General features: G+C 39.7%; 1 protein-coding gene across 4 annotated transcripts; it reads left to right on the top strand.

Moving 5' to 3' along the window:
* The first annotated feature begins 195 nt into the window (after positions 1-195).
* Positions 196-21022, top strand: KCTD18 (potassium channel tetramerization domain containing 18). Of its 4 annotated transcripts, XR_011921763.1 has the most exons (9): positions 196-405; positions 7109-7276; positions 9477-9643; positions 10947-11158; positions 12942-13135; positions 15412-15506; positions 15598-15700; positions 17052-18445; positions 19518-21022. XR_011921763.1 is itself a non-coding variant. In XM_072418788.1 (8 exons), exons 3-8 carry the CDS (start codon positions 9487-9489, stop codon positions 17488-17490), a joined length of 1200 nt encoding a protein of 399 aa, XP_072274889.1. In that variant the 5' UTR covers positions 196-405; positions 7109-7276; positions 9477-9486; the 3' UTR covers positions 17491-21022. The 4 variants fall into 4 exon arrangements, 3 of the variants coding, with proteins under 3 accessions (XP_072274889.1, XP_072274891.1, XP_072274890.1); XM_072418788.1 differs by having other exon boundaries at positions 17052-21022; XM_072418790.1 differs by lacking the exon at positions 7109-7276 and having other exon boundaries at positions 17052-21022.
* Positions 21023-21064: the final 42 nt, after the last annotated feature.

Genomic DNA, 21064 nt, shown 5'->3' on the forward strand with positions numbered 1-21064 from the left:
TTAAAGGTAAGATTTAGGGGGACACTTCCAATGTGACAGATAGCAAGCATTATTACCATAATTTAACTAAAGAAAATACACTTAGAAATACTAGTAATGGTTTGCAAATCAGTTTATTCTGATACTAGGATGAACAGCTTTCAGTAGAGTGAGAAGTAGAGAGGTAAACTTTCAAGTTCCCAAAATGTATAATGTATTCGTGTCTATGGAGAGATTCATAATGCCTGTTGCTATGTTTTACAAGGTAAAGAAAAAGGCTGTACACATCTAGAGGGACGCTGGGGATGAGGCCTACAACGACTCTTGGAGCCTGGATGTGAAGTGAAGGGGATGTCACTGTGTATGTTGCACAGGACAAGTAGGCCTTTGAGGTGATTGTGGTCAGTACCTAGCAGGATTCCTAAGGTATGTACTATATGTGTGATGGGATTGCTGTGTTATGCCGGTTATCCTGCCATGGGACCCCAGTCTATGGGTGTTATATATTATTAATGGGTAATGATGAGAGGCTGCTGGGGATGTCCCCTGTGATCACTTCCTGTGTTATATGTCTATAGGAAGAGCTGTGACAGGAATGGGGACACCGCTGTCTGACTGGAGTAGCATGCCAGCCCCACACTGCCCCCATTTGTGCCCCATAATGCCCTGACCTGGCATGGGGTATTTACTACCAACTTCATCTATTCATCTACCAACTACCATCATTTCTAATGTAAGGTGTTCATTATCCCCGGCCAATGTTCCCTTTCAGCTGTATTAAACATTATCACCCCATCAAACAGTGATGTTTCAATGTGTATTTCTCCCCATGCCGTGTAGTTGACAATCGTTTTCCTATTCGCATGAATAATTTGATAATATGGAAGGCAGGATTTGTCTCCCATTGACTTTATTTACTAAGGTTAAAGTGATATTTGTCTTTATGTTTAAGGAGAACACATAATGGTTTTGCTCATATTTTCATTACTTATTAAAAGCTAAAACAAACAAAAACAAATATTTTTTTATGTCAGGAAACCCAAATTTGCTTATTTACACCAGGACGTTTCCTTGGGGCACATTTTTTAGCATTAAAATGCAGGAAAATACTTGAAATGCTGCCATTGAATTGAATGGAGGCTTTTAAAAGCATTTTCAAGCTTTTTAAGAAAGCTTTCAATGAAAACAATGGGAGCTTTTATAAGCGTTTTTAGCAGGACTTTGGAATCTGGGGGTTAATAAGGAACCCCCAGATATGTCTCCCTGGGGAATAGGTATAGGGGTATATAAAACCCATTACTCATTCCCTGAAAGGGTTAAAAATATGTGTAAAAAATAAAACGAGGCTTTATTGGTAAAGTAATTTATTAAATGTGTGTGTTTTGTGTAACTCCTTATTTAATGTACAGCGCTGCTTAATATGTTGGTGCTATATAAATCCTGGTAATTAATAATAACTGTTAAACGTTTTTTTTTTTTTTAGAAGGTTATCTCACAATGAAAGGATGATTGCATTCATGTCATGAGCACAACCCTGGGACTCGGGACAGTGTGGGATCCCCAGGCACTAGAGGGCAAATGAGGACAGGTCTCCCCATTCACCTCTAGTGCTCCATGATTGGCTGAGGAAAGGGAAATCCTGATGACGCTTGAGCCGTGATCAGGGTTTTACCACTTTTGCTACCAGATTCACAAAGGTTTTTACGAAGTCAAAGATAGTATGTACTGTTAAGTTAGTTTTTCTATTGCCATAAACAAATTGTAAATTGGCAAGTGGCACAGAAAATATATTGCTTCTTGGAATGTATGACTTCTATATGGAACATATTGCAATACAGTGGAGATTAAAGGTATAGGCTGCTGAAAAGTTTGCTCAAACATGGATACGGTAATATACACCGTTTAGTATCCAGTGGTAGCATATTTATATATGACTCCCATAGCTCAAAGGCATGTTGTGTCTTTAAATCTTTGTGAATTGAGGCTTCTATCCAGTCCATTTGTAAGACGTGTCTAAGCTTCACTAAAAATGTATGCAAAAATCGCCTTCTTGGCCACCATTGATTTAATTGTGAGGAGTCTACTGCATCCTCTGGCTACCGGGACCTGTTCTGACAATACTCCAAACAGAGCCCAGATAGGAGTAAGTGGGAGGTATGTTACCATGTGGTTCAGTGCAAACCGCACCAACTGACTCCAAAATCTTTTAAGCAGGGCACAGCCCCAGAACATATGGGATAAATCTGCATCACCTACACCACATTTCAAGCAATGAGGTATCTCACGCAAACCCATAAGATGGGAACGGTGTGGTTCTCCATGGGCATCATGAAAACTTTTGAACACCATTTCTCTGTAGGCTGCTGAAAAATTAACTATACAACAATTTATTTTACAATCCTGTAAAACATAGATTATGTCTAGCTGAATTTAATGGCCTGCATACATTAGGAGGTTAACACAAGCATTGTTTGCACTTTTAATAAAGCTCTGCTAAATGAGAAGATTTTCCTTTACAAGACAGGAAAGCTACAACCCACACAGGGGTTAATCCTAACTGTAAAATAAAACAAACACACAAATATATAACATACTTTATTAGTATACCTTTTTATATATCAAAATACATGAAAATAACACATCTGAATTAATAAAGTTTTTCCCCACTTTATGGTCTGTTTTCTTTTTTTTTTGCCCATACTATGTATGCTAATAGGCATCTTTTTTTTAATTTCAGAGAGTCAGGAAGTATGACAAAGTATGACAATAAGTTTTTAACAGTCCTGAAATAGCCAAGTTGTCATGCAAGCACAAAGAATATATAAGCCAATCCAACCTTAAAAATGGACAATTCTTTAGTTGGGTAATGTCCTGAAACACTGTCACTTCAGCATCATACATTCGTTACACATTACAGAAAAAAACTTCATTGGGTTCTTACTAGGTTTAAAGCCAGAACCTTTCACAGAGTTGGCACCTGGCAGGGAAGCTGGTATAGTTTATAGCTGGTATGGTATGTATTTTTTAAAGCTTACAGAGAATCATTCATACTCATACATTACATGGATTCTGTAGCACCTCACAGCATTCTGCCTGCAGGATTGCTGTCATTGTATGTCTGTTTTTAGGGGGACCATCAAACGGACTATCAGAAATGAGACAATAGATCCTAATTGAAAAGATTTATTGTTGCAACGGGGAAAATGCTTAGCAGTTGAAGCACAGAGATTCTAATGCTACATATACATGTGCAATTTTTTTGTTGGGAAAGGATCTTTCACAATCGTTTCCAACGACTAAACACTGCACGATACATGAACAAGCTTTGTACATACAGCACCGTTCTGCTCTATGGAGAGGGGAGGGGGAGAATGACGGAGCACCCTGTTACACGCTTTCTCCCTTCCCTTGCATTAGGATTATTCATCCTCCATCGTCCGTGGATCTGACAGGATGGTCGTTCGGTCGATGGACAACGGGAGCTGTTCACATGCCAGATTCTCATTTGATATTGACCCTTAGCCAATTATCGGGCGAGAACCATTGGACGTGTGTACCCAGCTTTACTAAAACAAGGATATATGTCGATCTTTATAGGCATACAGAATCACTCCTGTATAGGAAGGTTTAAACCCTTATATAATTGTCATTAAGCAGATTGAAAAGTTGAAAGTCCACAAACAGTAAATGGGGGGGGGGGGGGGGATAGGGCCAAGGTGGTCAAGGTGATTTAGTAGTTTGCAAACAAAATGAGTTGTATCCTTATTGTAACCACAAACTGTAAGAAAACTTTTATAACTCCTTGTAAACAAAAATTGTAACCGGGAGAATGAGTGGTAGCAAGGTGGAAAGTTTGGTTCAGTGCACAGTCTGTCACATGTATGCACAAATGGAGCAACAGCTCCTAGGTGAATACCGCTGTGACAAATGTGAGCAAGTCGCCCATCTAGTATCTTGCATTGGAGATCTGGAGAAGCGCATTGCAATACTGAAATCACTGGATCACCTTGAGAGGGATCTCCTGCTCACTGACCGGCAGGTAAGCGCTTAGAAGGGTGGAGAAGTTAGTCAGGATGAACATGAAGGGAGTTGGTTAATGTAACTAGAGGGAGTGGTAGGGTCCCCAAGAAAAGGAAGGCCAGCCCTGTGTTTGTTCACCCCAACATGTTTGCAAAGTTATGTGAAGATGTGCAGGTGGCAGACCCAGGGGTGGCAACTCTAGATGTTACTGCTACCCCTAACAGCCCGGAGAGCAGCCCATCTAGTTGGAGTGGGGAGGGAAACGCAGGAAGGAAAAGACAATTGGTATTCATAGGGAATTCTATGATCAGGAGGACGGATAGAACAGTTTGTCACCCGGATCCCCTCAACAAAATGGTTTGCTGTGTCCCTGCCAGGGTTCGACATGTGGTGGACCGAGTGGACAAACTACTGGGAGGGGCTGGACAGGACCCAGCTGTCTTGGTCCATGTTGGAACCAATGACAAAATAGCTGGAAGGTTGAGGATCCCTAAAAATCAGTTTAGGGAACTAGGTTTCAAGTTGAAGGAAAGGACCTCCAAGGTTACATTCTCTGCAAAATTGTCCGTGCCATTCGGAACACAGGAAAGGCAGAGGGAGCTTAGGCAGCTAAACGCATGGCTTAAGTCCTGGTGTAGAAGGGAAGGGTTTGGGTTCATAGCACACTGGGCTGACTTTTCATTAGGGGTACCTGTATGGCAGAGATGGTTTGCACCTAAATGAAAGGGGGTCTGCTGTGCTAGGGGAAAGATTTAGGGGAATGGTGGAGGGATATTTAAACTAGGACAGAGGGGGGTGGGACAGTCAAATAAGGTGGCAGGAAGGTTAGTCAGGGGTCAGACAATAGTGGAGGGTGGATTGGAAATAATTGTAAGGAGCTTCCCATGTTACAAACATTGAATTGTGCAGTACTATTTTTACTGAAAAACAAAAGGATTTGGCAAACAATGATGGTAAAAGCAGCAATGATTTAACGAGCCTGTTCACTAATGCTAGAAGTCTAGCAAACAAGACTTAGTTGGCATTGCTGAATCCTGGCTTTGTTCTTCACATGACTGGGCTGTCAATATTCCTGGGTATACTCTATTCCGTAAAGACAGAGTCAAACGAAAGGGTGGCGGTGTCTGTCTGTATGTGAGAAATTATCCAAAAGTGAATGCGAAAGAAGAAATTACGAATGGAACAAGCGATGAGGTTGAGGCATTATGGGTGGAGGTGAATGTGGTGTTGAATAACACACAATAATGATTGGCGTCTGCTATAGGCCCCCCAGTGCTAAGGAAGAATAAGAAAATCAACTACTAGCACAGACAGAAAAAGCAGCAAAAAGTGGAAGTGTTTTATTCATGGGACATTTCATTTACCCTGACATTGACTGGAGTAATGGCACTACAGGAACAGCAAAAGGGAGGACATTTGTGAATTTAATACAAGATCATTTTATGTTAAATGCAAGGAGGAGAAAAAGGAAGAGGTTTGAGGCTCCTAATTTAGTGCAAAACATGTAATTATGTATTAGTACATTCTTGATCCATACATAATTATACATACACTTTAAATTAAATATATTGTATCCTATTCCTTGTTACACATCACAGTCCAACACAGGAACTGACAGGCACACAGACGGGAAAGATGATTCAAAATATAGTCTAAATAAAGAGGCAGGATTCCTATGGTCCTCAAAATAGAAATGGGGGACAAAATCTGGTTTAAGATCTGAGCTGGAACATGAAAAAACAGAGGCAGACTTGAGGCACTCCGCAGTAACAGGGAGAGACATTAGCGCTAACAGGTTTTGTACGGGCATCACTAAACTGGTAGGAGTATTCTTTCTTGAAACTTGGATTACCTTGTTTTACAGAATAATTTTTTAGCAACATGTTAGCATGTGGGACTGAGATTCTTGGCGTGGATATTAGACATTTGGTATTATCAGCAGTCTGCAAAAAAAAGCACCTTACAAACCGCAGGGCGGTCTGATGCATCCAGGGGTGTCTTCCATTGGGTCCCGCGTCGTCCCAGCGTCTGTCCTGGGCGCCGCCATCTTCTCCTCTTTTTCCTGGTTCCTCATCCTACGTCAACCGACCCAGGCGCGAGATTGGGTGACCTAAGATGAAAAAAATAATGTACTGATCTCGCTGCGCGTGCGTGAGATCAGCAAATGTTTTCCTTGTGCAAAAAGGCTCCTTCTGCACATGCCTGAGATGCTAGAGCATGCGCAGAAGGAGCCTCCCGGGATGCCTGACATAGGAATCCCGGGAGGCTCTGCGGTCCCGTTTAGTCTTGAATGCAAGACAGAAAAGGAAGGTGCTGCCCCTTGTTTTTTTTTAAGGGTGTTGCACCTAAAAAAAGCAAAATAATTTTTTACTTTATATTAAAGGGTTGTCTACACTTTTCTGTAAAGTAAAAATGTTGAGTTTAGGTCCACTTTATTGCAGTACATAAAGCAATTCCAGGATAGTGCAACCTGTGTCCACACTCAGGATGAAGTACAACACAATTAGATACACTATTCTTGTTATAAAGCAGGGAATAAGACATTCCCTCATGTAAATCTTCCAGGTCTGTTTTCAATGGCAGTAAATGAATCCCACCAGGGAATGTCAGATTCATTGTTTTATAAACAGAGCCCAAAGCTCACTCATAACCTCATCACACGCACGGCTCCAAGACTTTTCTAGAGCTGCCCCCAGTCTCTGGAATGGTCTTCCTCGTCCTATTCGGCTTGCTCCTACTTTCTGCTCATTTAAAAAGCACTCAAACCCCATTTTTTCAACCCCCCTCCTTCCTTTTCTGTCACTTGAACCCTCACTACTTCCCACCATTACATATCTCCCCTCCTATTGGGTGATACTTTCCCCACCTCCTAGAATGTAAGCTCTTCGGGGCAGGGTCCCCTCCTCCTCCTCCTGTGTCACTGTCTGTATCTATCATTTGCAACCCCTATTAAATGTACAGCGCTGCACAATATGTTGGTGCTATAAATCCTATTTAATAATAGGTAGTGTCTCCTAAACACCTAAAATTTCATACTTTGTACCTTCATAGATTCAGCAAATGCTGTAAATGTAATTTTAATAACATTTTTTTTTATTTCTTCTTACAGAGGATGTCTATTGATATATTCAACCTGATGTTGGATGTCAACTTGTAATTCTCTAATAGAGGATGCACAGAAGGATGACAACACTGTGCATGCAAAGGATGTCAACCTATTAGTGAAAGTGCAGGAAAATAATAATACACAATAAAAAAGACATAACAACAGAAAAACGTAAGACATGTTTATTCAAAGTACAATGTTTTGAAAACATTTTAAAGACACATGACAAATACACAACAGCTCAGATTACCACAACTCCCATGATCCTGTGCGTTCTCTGCCCCGCCCACAGCTTCCTGTCTCCACTGGTATTTCGTCCTTCCCCTTCCCTAGTTTTGTCTTTATGAACACGTGTAAAGAACACCCCAACCCTTCTTGAGAGCTGGAACATATGTAAGTGCTGCTCATGCTCCTGTGCGCTCGCTGCGGGGGCTCATGGGACTTGTAGTCCGCGAGCTACACATAGCAGAAGCCCCGCCCTCTCGCCGCACATTGTGGAGTCAGACAAAATGTCCTGAGCAGTCATACAGTTGTACACATAGCTCTTCTATAAGAGGCCGAGGGGTGGGGAGGAGGAATTGTCTATAATATTTATATTTGTATCTGCAAGGTTTACCATATACTATCATAACAAGTGGCCAGTCCAACAATAAAGCCATATATTAGGTGTCCTGTACACAATGGCTGGCCTGCTATGGTAACAATATTCAGTGCAGACAATAAATACCTTTCCTGCATCACATTGCCCCCAGGCTGCTCTGCCACAATGGTAATGCATGTACAAGGCAGCCCATGCATTAGAATACAAGATTAACGCATGCTGCGTTGGGGTGCCATTGGAAGGCGCTGCAGTACCTTACCGGTATTTAGTTATGGGACAGCATGGCCATTCGAGGGACCTTCACCTGCAAATGTTTACCCATTGGTGGGTAGGAGGTTAGCGTGTGCTCAGATTGGTGATACAGAACAGCATGGTTCCCTGGCACTTCAACCTCTTGGCACCCATGGGTGGTCATTGGTGTTTTTTGTTTTCAGCATGGTGGCTCAGTGGTTAGTACTCCGGCCTTTGCAGCGCTAGGTCCCTGGTTTAAATCTTGGCCAGGACACTATCTGCATGGAGAACCTATGTTTGCGTAGGTTTCCTCCGGGTACTCCTGTTTCAGTGGGGTTAGGTTAATGGGCTTCCCCCCAACACTGACTTTATACAGTATTAAAGACATAACTGAGGTAGGGACATTAGATTGTGAGCTCCTTTGAGGGATAGTTAGTGACATGATTATGGACTTTGTACAGAGCTGCGTAATATGTTAGTGCTATTGAAATAATAATGAACCTATAAACAGAGGAAGTGGTAGACTGCCCTCAGATGCTGCATGAAGTATTTTAATAACATGCACTACAACCAAACGCTTGCTAAAAAAAAGATTTAATTTACTCACATATTTGGCACCATTGTATCATAGTGGTACCGCTTTAAAAACCACCAATATTATTAATGAATAGGATTTATATAGTGCCAACATAATACTTAGCGCTGTACATTAAATAGGGTATCAACTAAACCTTACTGTATCCAAGAGGAAAAAATGTTTGGTTTTCTTTGTAATGTCATGTCTGCATTCCATTTCTACACACCTCTTCTAGTCTTCCTCTTCCAGATGATCTGTGGCCATCTTGATTGGCTGTGCGGGGATGACATATCCATACTTCACTTGGGTTTTTTAAACTTATTTTCTGGGGGGAGGTGAAAGTTAAAACTTTGCACTCTTAAAACGAAAGTAAGCTAAAAAATAAAACTAACTCACCTTACTTACTTTCGCAGATCCGTCTTTTACCTCCGGAGTCCCACGTCGTCCTGGAATCCTCCTTCGTCCTGTTTGCCACCATCTTCTTTTCTATTCTTCCACCTTCTGCCTACATCACCTGATCTCGCACTGCTTAGGCATGAGATCAGGTGATGTAGCCTGCTTTAGATTGGGAGGGGGTGCCGATCTCACTGTGCATGCGTAATATCTGCATTTTCCTTTCTCCATTAAAGATAAAGGGTAGGGATTTGAAATAAAAGTAGGTAGTTTTTATCTTGCATAAAAGATATAAAATATAACTGTCTACCCTTTTATGTAAAACAAAAAATAAATTCTGGTGATAGATCCACTTTAAGGAGCTTTGGGCACCACTGCTATCTAACACTTGCATTGGCATATGTCTGCTTGGGAACTGTGATTCCTCCAGTCTGCCCCATTGTGAGAACTTGACTGGCAATCTGCCATAAAAGTTAGAGATTTTAGTTATTAGCAACAAGATCAGTTTAACACTTCATTTGAATACATTTCATTTGTTTCTGAACATTCGTTTCCTTTTTTTATTTTAGAGACACATCAATGGATGAACAATCTGCAGAGGACGTCTCTGATTTGCTTCACCTTAATGTGGGAGGCTGCTTGTTCACTGCTAGAAGGCAATCACTCTGTCGCTTTAAGGATTCAATGTTGGCAGCAATGTTCAGTGGGCGCTTTCCTTTAAATCGTGACAAATCCGGTAATATATATATATATATATATATATATATATGTATTTATTTTTTAATACTAATGCAATCAGTGACATTAATCTGATATGAAATTAACATTTTTAAGAAATTTGCAGACTGCTTACCCTAATATAATCTGTTTCCTAACCTTAATCCAAAAACACTGGGAGGCTATTCTGACTTTGGAATTATAAAAGAAGTATTAAAAGAAGTCAGAAGTCCCTATCAGAACATTTTGTCTGAGTACATGATTTAGAATAATGAAGCAGGAAAATCAGAATGGCAGCCAGAGAACTAACATTTTTGGAAAGTAGAAAAGGCAGGCACTCCTATTTCAGACATCTCTCATATGCCAAGACCGAATACCAGCCTCCAAAGATCAGCACCTCTTTGTAGTGGTGAAGAATGGCAGCCCCCTCCAGGCTTTCTTCCTAATAATCCTAAAAATGAGCAAAATGAAAATAGGAGGACAAGTGTGTAGAAGGCGCTGATCATTGCATTGCTTTGATCTACAGGTAAATACAAAACACAATTACAATGTGCCAGCTAAGAATAGCTGGCATATGAAAAGCACATGAACAGAAGGACAAGGGGTACTGAACACACTTACATTTTTGGACATCCATTGCATACCCAGTGTGCACAATTGTGAAGAGACCCTGAATGTCCCTGAGTAAATAGTAGCGGTATTCCCCTGCAGTAGGAGAGGGATGATACTCATCTTTATGACATTTTGGTAACTGTCTCCTTCTCCTTCCCAACACTTCAGTTGGAGTGACTCCTTGACATTCCACAGTTCCTAAAATGTTGGGTGCTTGTGACTCCTGCTCTGTGCTGTGCTTCTGTCTTCCCACCCCTTAGTCCTGTGGTAACAGGGGCTGGAGAATGGAACTACACAATGCAGCCAGGGACAATCTCCAAGTCTCAAATGCCAAAAAAAAGTTTAGTTTTCCACATACTCCACACATATGTTAAAATTTTGATATATTGCAAGTCTTAGTTTTCAATTCTGAGATAATTTAAACCATAATACATGTATGTTATAGGCAGAAATGTGTGTGGGTGGTGTTTTGTATTTGTACACTTGTTTGCAAAGGGCCCTATTGAATGGACCAAAATACCTGATAATACACAAAACAGTTCTTAAATGTAACTGGTTTCATTACAGTTATTGGTAAGCTATGAGCAGAATTATTTTAATTTAATGTATTTTAAGGACTTTTAGATTATGTAAATAATAATGGCTTGTGTTCATATTAAAATATTTAAAGCAAAGATCAGCGATTTAATTTATTTTCTTTTTTACTGCAGGTTTTTGCCTTATTAACAGAAATGGTGAGCTGTTTAGATACATTCTAGACTACTTACACGGAGAAATACGAATCCCCAGTGAGGAACAAACAAGAATTGCTCTTCAAGAGGAGGCAGATTACTTTGGAATTCCTTTCCCTTACAGCCTCCCTGAACATTTGGCCAATGAAATGGAGACTCATACCTGTAATTCAAATTTAGAGCTTAAAAAGGTATGTGATGGCATGATTTCTTGGCTGTTGTTCCTACGATTGGTACTAAAGTTGTAAGTCTGCAGTATGCAGTGCAACTTGAACTGGCGGCCTTTTGGCACTTTTTCTGCTGCCCAGCAGATCTGGGACACGGACTAAGGGTGATATTTGCAGTGTGCACCCAGTGTCTCACCCCAGTTAGTTTCCCCAGTTATAGTACCCTTAATATCGATAACCAGCAGAGCTTTCAGCAGAACATGCCTGTAAGCATATTTACCTCGCCAAGATTCCTGTTTGCACTTTATATCACAGTCTTACAGATCCTGACATGTTTCCTTTGGGCCCCAGCCCTGGTGAGGGGACACGTTGAGAAGAGGTAGAAAAAGAGGCAGGAACAAGGGAGGTAAATACAATGCCGCTGCAAACCCTGAGGTGGGGTTGGGGGATATTTGCTCCCCTACCTCTTATCCCCCTAACTAGTCATGGAATGCTCCAATGCACCCAGTGCAGCGCAGGTAGGGAGATTTAGGGGAATGAGCCTCATAGAAAGCTGCCTGACAAAACCACCAATAGTCTTCTTTTTGTACATAGGTGCATACTCGGAAGGAAAATGTTCTTTGGTCTATAATTGTTTCCATATTATTATCCACAGTGTTCAACAAAAACTAAAGTATGTCACTGTTTATCTCCAGTAGTAAGTAGTTCTTCACGGCTCTGTATTTCCCAATTCATTTTCTATGGGCAAGTAAGATTCTAGATGTAGCACCTCATTTAGCAGCTTCAGTCGGCCAGTATAATATATTAAGGTTAGTTACATAGTAGGTTAGGTTGAAAAAAGACATAAGTCCATCAAGTTCTACCACTAGGGAAGTAAACATATCCCAGATATAAAACCCTATAGACATATATGATCCAGAGGAAGGCAAAAAAAACCCGGTACAATTTGCTTCAACAGGTGTTCCCTGGACAGTCACTCTTTTGTTTTTTACTTTAAATTCTTAATACCCAGTTATATTCTGTGCTTCTAGAAAAACATTCAGCTTTTTCGTAAAGAAATCTATAGAACTTGCTGAAACTACTTCCTGAGGGAGCCGATTCCACATTTTCACAGACCTTACAGTGAAGAAACCCTTCCTTATCCGGAGCTTAAACTTCTTTTCCCCCCCAGGCAAAGAGTGCCCTCTTGTTCTTTGTAATGATCTAAAAGTGAATAATGGGGAAGAGAGTTCTCTATATGGACCATTTATATATTTACACAGGGTGATCATATCCCCCTTATACGTCTCTTCTCAAGGGAGAATAGAATCAGTTCAGCTAATCTCTCCTCATAGCTGAGCTCCTCCATTCCTTTTATTAGTTTAGTTGCCCTTCTCTGCACTCTCTCCAATTCCACAATGTCCTTTTTGTGAACGGGTGCCCAAAACTGGACTGCATATTCCAGATGTGGTCTGACCAATGCTTTGTACAGGGGCAGGATTATGTCTCCATCTCTGCAGTCTATTCCTCCTTTATTACAAGAAAGTACTTTACTAGCTTTAGATATTGCAGCTTGGCATTGCATGCTGTTATTGTGTATGTTCTACCAGAACCCCCAGATCCTTTTCCATTTCTGACTGCCCCAAATGTATTCCCCCTAGAGAGTATGAAGCATGCATGTTGTTAGGACCCAAGTGCATAACATTTATCCATATTAAATGTCATTTGCCACTTGGCTGCCCAATCAAACAGTACATCCAGGTCTGCTGTTAAGAATATGAAATAGGTGAACTAGGAGTTACATTTTTTCCATCAATGCTTCTTTCAGGTTTTATTTGATTTCTGTGATTCTTATGGCCTTATATGCACAAAGCCTACAGTCTGGGTGTTGCATTACTTACACACAAGTGGCTCCAGCTGTGAGAGTAAAATCATTGGTATTTATGCAACCAGAGAAGATGGTGATTCAGCGCTTCAAAAGCAACTGGGAAACCGAATAAATCATAAACACATGTATAAAAGGTACGTTATCTTTCTTTCTTTGGAGTGAGGGAGGGGTAAAGCCACTGTCAGGTTTTCATTTACAGCCTGTGACTGATTAGGGAGATTTCTTCTCACTTCCTCTTGGGACTGAAAGTAAAGGGAAATTCTCCAGTTAGGACAGACAGCAAAAATATTTTTGGTATGGAAATAGACGTTTCTAAAGTGTCTTACTGTTTCTGTAACAACCTCTCCCTTTTCATAATTTCTTGTCTTGTTGTCACATTGATAGCGAGTGACATTTTTCCAGCAAAAAAACATTTGACAGAAGTTTGTGTTCTTTATCCAAAATACATGGGACTACACAGTCTGTCCACAGCTTTTACTGTTACATAAATAATGAGAAACTGCCATAAACTAAGTTCAGTTGCAGCGTTAGAAATATTTCATTATTATTTTTCTGTATAATAATTATTATTATAAATTATTTTCTGTTGTGCATTACAAAGTAAGAAACAAACTTGGGAGCAATTGTACAGGTAGTAAATGTGGCAGTGAGTAATCCAGACAGTATATATCAAACATACAGCAATTACAACAAACAATTGTGCTAATGCAATGCAGCTGATCCTCTCAAGCTGTTGTCAGCTTATTCCTGTGGATGTGGAGTAGCTGCACATCGGGTTTCCTGATGGTGATGACAGTTGACCTTGTTTTCATATATGTATCACATGGCCACCTCCCCACTGGCAGCACTACCGAATAATCCAGAAAAGAGGTGGAAGGCAGAGACAATGGGTCTAAGTTAATAAAGTTCTCCAAAACTGGTGAAGATAGACTACCATGGGTGAATCTGTGTGATCCAGCAAACCTGGAATTTGGTGAAGGACGGAAAACATTTGTCAAAAAATAAATTATTTTAAGGAAACCATTCCAGGTTTCCTGGATCAGGTTCACCCATGATAATGTTATCTTTTCCAGTCTTGGAGAACTTTATTAAATTAGGCCCATCAAAACATTAGTGGCCAAACTGCAGTGTACTGCAGTCCCTGTATTGAAAATGTGATCTGAAATTCATGCCGAGAAACTGAAGGAAATGGACTATCAATGGCCGGATTTTCGATTGTCAACTGTATTTGTTATCTGGACCTCTTATTCATGTCTGGAGAGTTGACCACACTGGCTGCTCCCTGCATTTCCCCTTTCCTTGATTTAACCCCCCCTAGCGGTAATCCCGACTGTGACTCGGGGTGGCTTTTACTTGCAAAAAGCGGTAATCCTGAGTCACACTCAGGGTAACTTTAAGAGCCCCCTCTTACATTGGCCCCACGCTCCAGCGGCGTTCTGATGGTCCTGGTGTGATGCCCGGGCGTCAGTCCGTCGGGGTGTGTGGCCAGGCGGGAAATTTAAAAGCAGATTACATTGTAATCTGCTTTTAAATGGTTTTTACAGTGCAAAAACACCACACAACATGAAATAAAAATAAAAGTACATTTTTAATTTTATATTTTATTTTAAGATTACATTGTTGTCTATTATTTCATTATTTTTTTTAAATTATTATTTATAATTATGTATTATATTATAATTTATGATTATATTATAATAAAATAAATATAATTATCATATCCGGGAGTTAATCCTAAAAATACAGGCCCACAATATAAACAAAAATTTCTATGCAAAAAAAATAGGATCACATTTTGCATCAAAAAACTGACAGAATTAGAACGCTAGGGGGGTTAATCTTGTAGTCCATTCAGAAATTGATCTTGCCTCAGACAGTCAGTAGGGCAGTGTTCATGTCAGATAGGCAGTGATGTGGACACCCAGGGAAATATCCCAGCAGAAGGAAAGACCACGCTGAAGAATCACATTGCTGCAGCTATAGGTAAGTAAAATTTTTGTTCATGCCAACAGTTGGATGCATATTACTACTAGCAATAAACAATATAGTGGGCTGATTTATTAAAGCTCTCCAAGGCTACAGAGAATAACACTTTCATCTGTGAAACTGGGTGATCCAGCAAACCTGTAATGGAGCAGGTCCAGGATTCAAAACATTTGCTAGCAAATGACTGAAGAAATCCATTCTGTTTTTTTTGGATCACCCAGCTTCACTGATGAAAGTGAATCCTCTCCAGCCTTGGAGAGCTTTAATAAATCGGGCTCATTACATTTTACTGACAACTAAAGGTTTTGACACACAATGTAAAATCTGAGCTAGACTAAAAAAAAAATCTTGCCTAGCAGAAAACCATGTGAATGTACTTGAGACATGACATTAAGCATTACATTTTCTCTGTTCACCCTGACAGGGAAGCTGGAGGTAACATTCAGTACATATTGAGCTACTACAGTGTATCTGAGCTGAAAGCTATGATGGATGCTTTTGAAACCTGGGAAGGAAGAGGTAAAAAATTACTAGAATACCTCTACAGTGCACATTATTCTGTATCTTGCTCTTTTGTATGTTTTCTATTTTGTAAAACATTTTTTTTCAGGATTCAGCTACTGGAGAGTTCCTCGAGAATTAATTGAGTGCTGGACCCTAGAAGAACGATCAATACAAGGCGATCCAGGCAATATAACCCCAGTGAGAACTAGGTACAAGATTACATGTCCTACCAAAATGTTTTATGTTGCATACAATTTGTCTTTACTAACAGATGTCTTTCTGATAGCAAAAGATCATGAGAAACCTTTTTAATATCCATTGGATTGCTGGGAACTGTCCTTTTCTTTGAACTCTGCGGTGTAGAAGTTTTCCATGTACAGAAGAGATTTGCCATTTCACATTGGAGGACTACCATCTGTCACATGGGATTAGCCAATTGTCTACTCATCTCCGCAGATAAATTATTAATCATCTGTGATACTATGCAGTACGGCTTCACGAAGAGTGATTTGGAGACCTCCCAGTATTTTCTATAGCAGTGGCCACCAACCTTTCTGACAGCAGGGCCCAATAACATAAAATAAATTGCTGCGGCCTGGTATTTGTACAGCTTACACTACTCTGCTATTCTCAGCAGCTCGGCCTACTGTCATCACACTAGCTGAGAATAGCAGAGTAGTGTAAGGTAGTTGGTGTGCTGTCAGAGCAGCTGGGAATGGCCAAGAAGTGTAAGCCTTACATACATTGCTTCGCCATTCTCAGCAGCTCCCATGTAAGCGGTGTGGGGAGAGCTGCCCGCGCTCTGGTTGCGCTCCTGCTGTCACTAGCTTTAAAGCAGTGTAAGGAGGGCCACAGGCACTACTGCTGCCGGCACTTCTGCCTTCTGTCATTAGTGGCCACCAACTCACCAACCACGGACCAGTACCGGTCCGCTGCTGGGGACCACCGTCTTATAGCACTGATATGTTGTCATGTTTGCTGATCTGCGAGGCTGTTTGGGGTTGAAAGGAACACATCATGGTTTGCACAGCTTTAGTCTGAGCACATACAAGCAGATTTCCTATTATTAATGATACTTTAATGCAATGGATGTACCAGTAAATCCATGACTTTTGATTTTTTTCTTTTTATTAAAATATTTGAATCTGCTATCAGTTCTAACCTTCTAAAAATGCAGGCTGTCTAGCTTCAATACTATTTGAAAAAGTAGTCCAAATGAAATATGCAGGTCAGGAAAGTGATAATAGTTATTTTTAGTCACTCAAAGTATCAGAGAGGCCATTATGACAATGGCAATGATAAAATCTGTTTTTTTCATTGGGCCTGATTTATCAAAGCTTTCCAAGACTGAAGATAATGTCATGTGTATACCAGCAATCCTGGAAGGAATTACTTTCATTCAAGTCATTTACTGTTTGGGTTGCTGGATCTTCCAGGTCCTCCCATAAAAGTCAGACTTGGAGAGCTTTAATAAATCAGGCCCCATGTCTTTTCTGTGAGGAATAATCCTTTATTAACTGCATTGAATGTGTCATGACAAATGTTTACATTGCTTTGCAGGAGATCCGTCAATCTTACAGACGATAAAGACGAGATAACGCCCAAGACTGGTATAAAGCCCATTAGATTTTGTGGCCCATCTACTAATACTTGTATTAGGATAAAGAAACAAACCCTCCAAGATGCTACTCCAGGGTCTTTAAAGTGCACTCTTTCAAAAAGAATAAGTGACAGTGATGAAGAACTAAAAAGATCTGAAACAAAACTCAGACGTTTGACTAGTGACAGTAGTGAGGAAAAACCTTTAATCTCAGAATTAGCAGAGTCCAGCAGTAGCAAAAGTGGAGGCCAGGATCATCCTAAATCTTCGAGTTCAAGAAAGCCGTCTACTAGTCGTGTAATACGTCTAAAGAGACCATCTCTTGGCCCTACATCTGTAAATGAACCAGCAACAGAGGAAACAAAGCAACAAAATTCCCCAACAAATCCCCCCAAATAAAATGCAGTGCCTCCTGGATATTTCATTACTGATTTTAAATATTTGTACCCATATATACTGCTAGAATATGAATTTTTATGGATTATTTTACAAAGATGAACTCTGTCTTGGCATTCAGTCTTGTATAGACCTGTCCTCTATACTGAAATTGCTTACTTTGAATACACTACACAGTTAAAGCTTCTGTATTGGAAGCTACAGCAAGTCAGATGGACTCCTCCTTTCCAGATTAAAAAAAAAAGGGCTCCCCCATCTTTATTTCCATTTGTATTTTTATTATTTGTGACCATTGTCAATCATGATCATTGTACAGAAGTAATGGGAAATCCAAAACTTTATTAATGTGAGCTGGAGGGGAAATCTTTCAATGAAAACACTTAATGTAGTAACAGATGTCTTAGGAGAGAAACTTCTCTCACATTATAGATATTATCGGCTTCACTTTTTGTTGTATGTTAGAACAATGCTCAAACAGAATACCTTCCCCACAGCACAGAGACAGGCTTTACTTTTTCCTGTGCTATATATAAAATTTAGATTATGATTAAATAATACTCTTCATACAACTGTTTATAATACTATTTTAAACCCACACGATTCTCTTTGAAACGGGTGCCTAGAATTGATACGTTGCAGGGCATGCTAGCAATTCAATGTGCAACTGCAGCCAGAACCTTAAAAATAAAAATACAAAATAACCCTTTTTAAATACCTTTTTTCCAGTCTTATGACATCACGGGTTCTCTTTGTCATCTCTCCGGTAGCAGTGGGAAGATCCTGAATGCTGCACCATGCAATGATTGATTAGACTTTGCTCCCTGCAGCATTCTCCTGTGAACCCAGGGTGAGCCTTGAGGTTTTGGGCTTACAGGAAGTGGGTTAAAAGATGCTGGATGTCATATTCTAGAAAAGCAGAACTAAATCAACGAGTCTACAGGGACAGCACCAGAATCAGGTGAGTAGAACAGCTGGAGCATTTTTAAAAAAGTATGTTGGGAACTGATCTATTCCCTAAAATGGAGTTGGGCACAATTGTTCTTTATCCCAAATACTGGTGCTCAAGCATACCCCTAGCATTGGTAGAACGTTTATTTGCTATAGGGGATTGAAGTATTTTAATAAAGATTGTGGGAGGGGATGTGTTAAAATTTGGATGTGAAGACAGTCTTGCAAATTGTTTTCTTAGATGTTAGAATCTCAATACTCAAACTAATAAAGCAAAATCAGGATCAACAAGGAGAGGTAGGTATAGTGTGTGCATGAATTACAGTATATGACACTTGTGGATACTGCAATATTATATCTGGCAAGGTGTTGCAAGACAGTAGTCAGCTACATTTACTAAAACCTAAACAGGAAGGAGTGAGGCACAGACTTCTGACTGATACCCTCAACCCAAGCATCCCTCCTCTGTTTATAAAGGATATTTCACATTGCTATCCAGTCTGGGACAGAAATCAGTGCTTACTCCACACTGCAACCTACGTGCCATTCTTGTGTTGTAAAACCTTACAAATATCACAGCATTTACCCTCATGCATTCATTTAAATAAGGGTTTGTTTGTTTTGCAATCCTAAAGCAACAGCTTAAGCTAAGTAGACATTTGTAAAGCACACAGCTTTGTATAATACAGAATATGCCATACCACTTACCTGTCCCACAGTGTACCTTAGTGGGGCATCACTAAACAGTAAAGATGTTACATTCATTTGGATCATCACTATCCCAATCCCTGAGTTCATAAGCGTTACATTTTATCCACATAGGCATACATTTCTTCATTTACTAAGAGGGTATGTTTATAACAGAGAGTGGATAGCGTTACCATCTTTTTGTTATTATGTGCCCACCCATTTATAAAAAGTACTTTGTTATGAAACAAGCAATAGGAACTTTGGGATTGTTTACCTTAATCAAGAAAATACGTGATTGTCGCTTTCATATAACAAAGCTGTAACCAAAAAAACTATGCTTTACTAAGCTGTGATATGTACATTTATAAAACATTTGTTTTTTTTTATTGCAGTCATGGTGTGTATTTGTGATGAGACAGGCACCTTCATAAGAAAGAACTTTGCTTCCAGATGGCAAAGCTGCCCACCCTTATAACAAAAAAATATTGAAGCAGGGAGATCCTTGCACTGCAGGTCCTCAAGTAGAGCTTTTTTTTCCAGCAAGAACAACGAAGAGTGAAAAAAGCAACACCACCAAATCTCATGAGAGAGCTTTAGAATTTCACACTGCAGACATTGTTAGGCTAAAGGTAAGGCATGGGAAATGACATGGCATTAGAAATTCAAGACAAAGGGTTGATTTTTCGGGTTACTGCCAAGGTACAGTCAACATTTTGTAAATGTTTTGTATAGCAGTATTGGACTTTAATATTGTTGTGAAAAAACAAATGTTATCACACATTTCCAGATCTTACCTATCAATAAGCAAATCATTCACATCATCTGAGCACACTTTTTAAGCTATGATAGTGCCTACTAAAGTTGATGTGAATTTTTCCCCAACTATTTTTTATTAAATATAGAGATTTGTAGACTAGCCAATGTGATAAAAAAGTCTCATGACCTACACACATAGGAAATGTATGGCTGTGAAAAATTCAACCAATATAATAAATTTTTCATTTACTAATAGTTTTGTGACAGGGATTAAAACGTAAATATAATTGAAGCCAAACTGCTATATAAAATAGGAAAATATGTCTGTGCGTATGTGTATACTGTTCCATGTACCTGCTACAGCCATTTGGGATAAACTCTTTGCAACATGTCTTTAGCTGGTAGGAATTGTCTATTGTTTTTTTAATCAGTTGGCATTTTGCAGGCTCACTGAATGTTTTTATACATGTTCACCCTTCAAATTAATATATGCTCTATACCTACAGTCATGAGTAAAAGAAATTACAATTTTAAGAAATTGTGTAAAAAAGTTAATTCACAAGTATGACCTAATTGAAAGCATTGCCAGGAGAAAGTGTCTTGGAACATGGAAGCACTACCTAGGTTTGCAACGCTGCATCTGAACAAATCACAAAACTTTTGGAACAATGACCCTGATTTATGAAAGCTCTCTAAGGCTGGAGAGAATACACTTTCCTCAGTGAAGCTGGGTGATCCAGCAAATCTGGAATGAATCTGGTCCAGAATTAAAAACATTTGCTAACAAACAGATAATAACTTTTAGGAAATCCATTCCAGATTTGCTGGATCAGCCAGCTTCACTGATGAAGGTCTATTCTCCCCAAGCCTTGGAGAGCTTTCATAAATCATGAATACTGGACCACATCCATTCCAGGTTTGCTGGATCACTCGGCTTCACTGATGAAATTGTATCCTCTCCAGCCTTGGAGAGCTTTAATAAAACAGGGCCCATGTGAGAGAATGTCAGAGTCATACAGGAAACAATTCCTTCAAGTTATTGCTGCTAAAGGTGGGTCTAGAAGCTATTGAATCACGGAGTATACTTATTTTTTTCACACATGGCTTGATTTTTGTTCAATAATAAAAATATTTACACAAATTAATTTGCTGTGTCTTGTTTTACACCTGAGGGTCAATTGAA

Source organism: Pyxicephalus adspersus, chromosome 7 (assembly GCF_032062135.1).
Source record: "Pyxicephalus adspersus chromosome 7, UCB_Pads_2.0, whole genome shotgun sequence".
Lineage (NCBI taxonomy): Eukaryota > Metazoa > Chordata > Amphibia > Anura > Pyxicephalidae > Pyxicephalus > Pyxicephalus adspersus.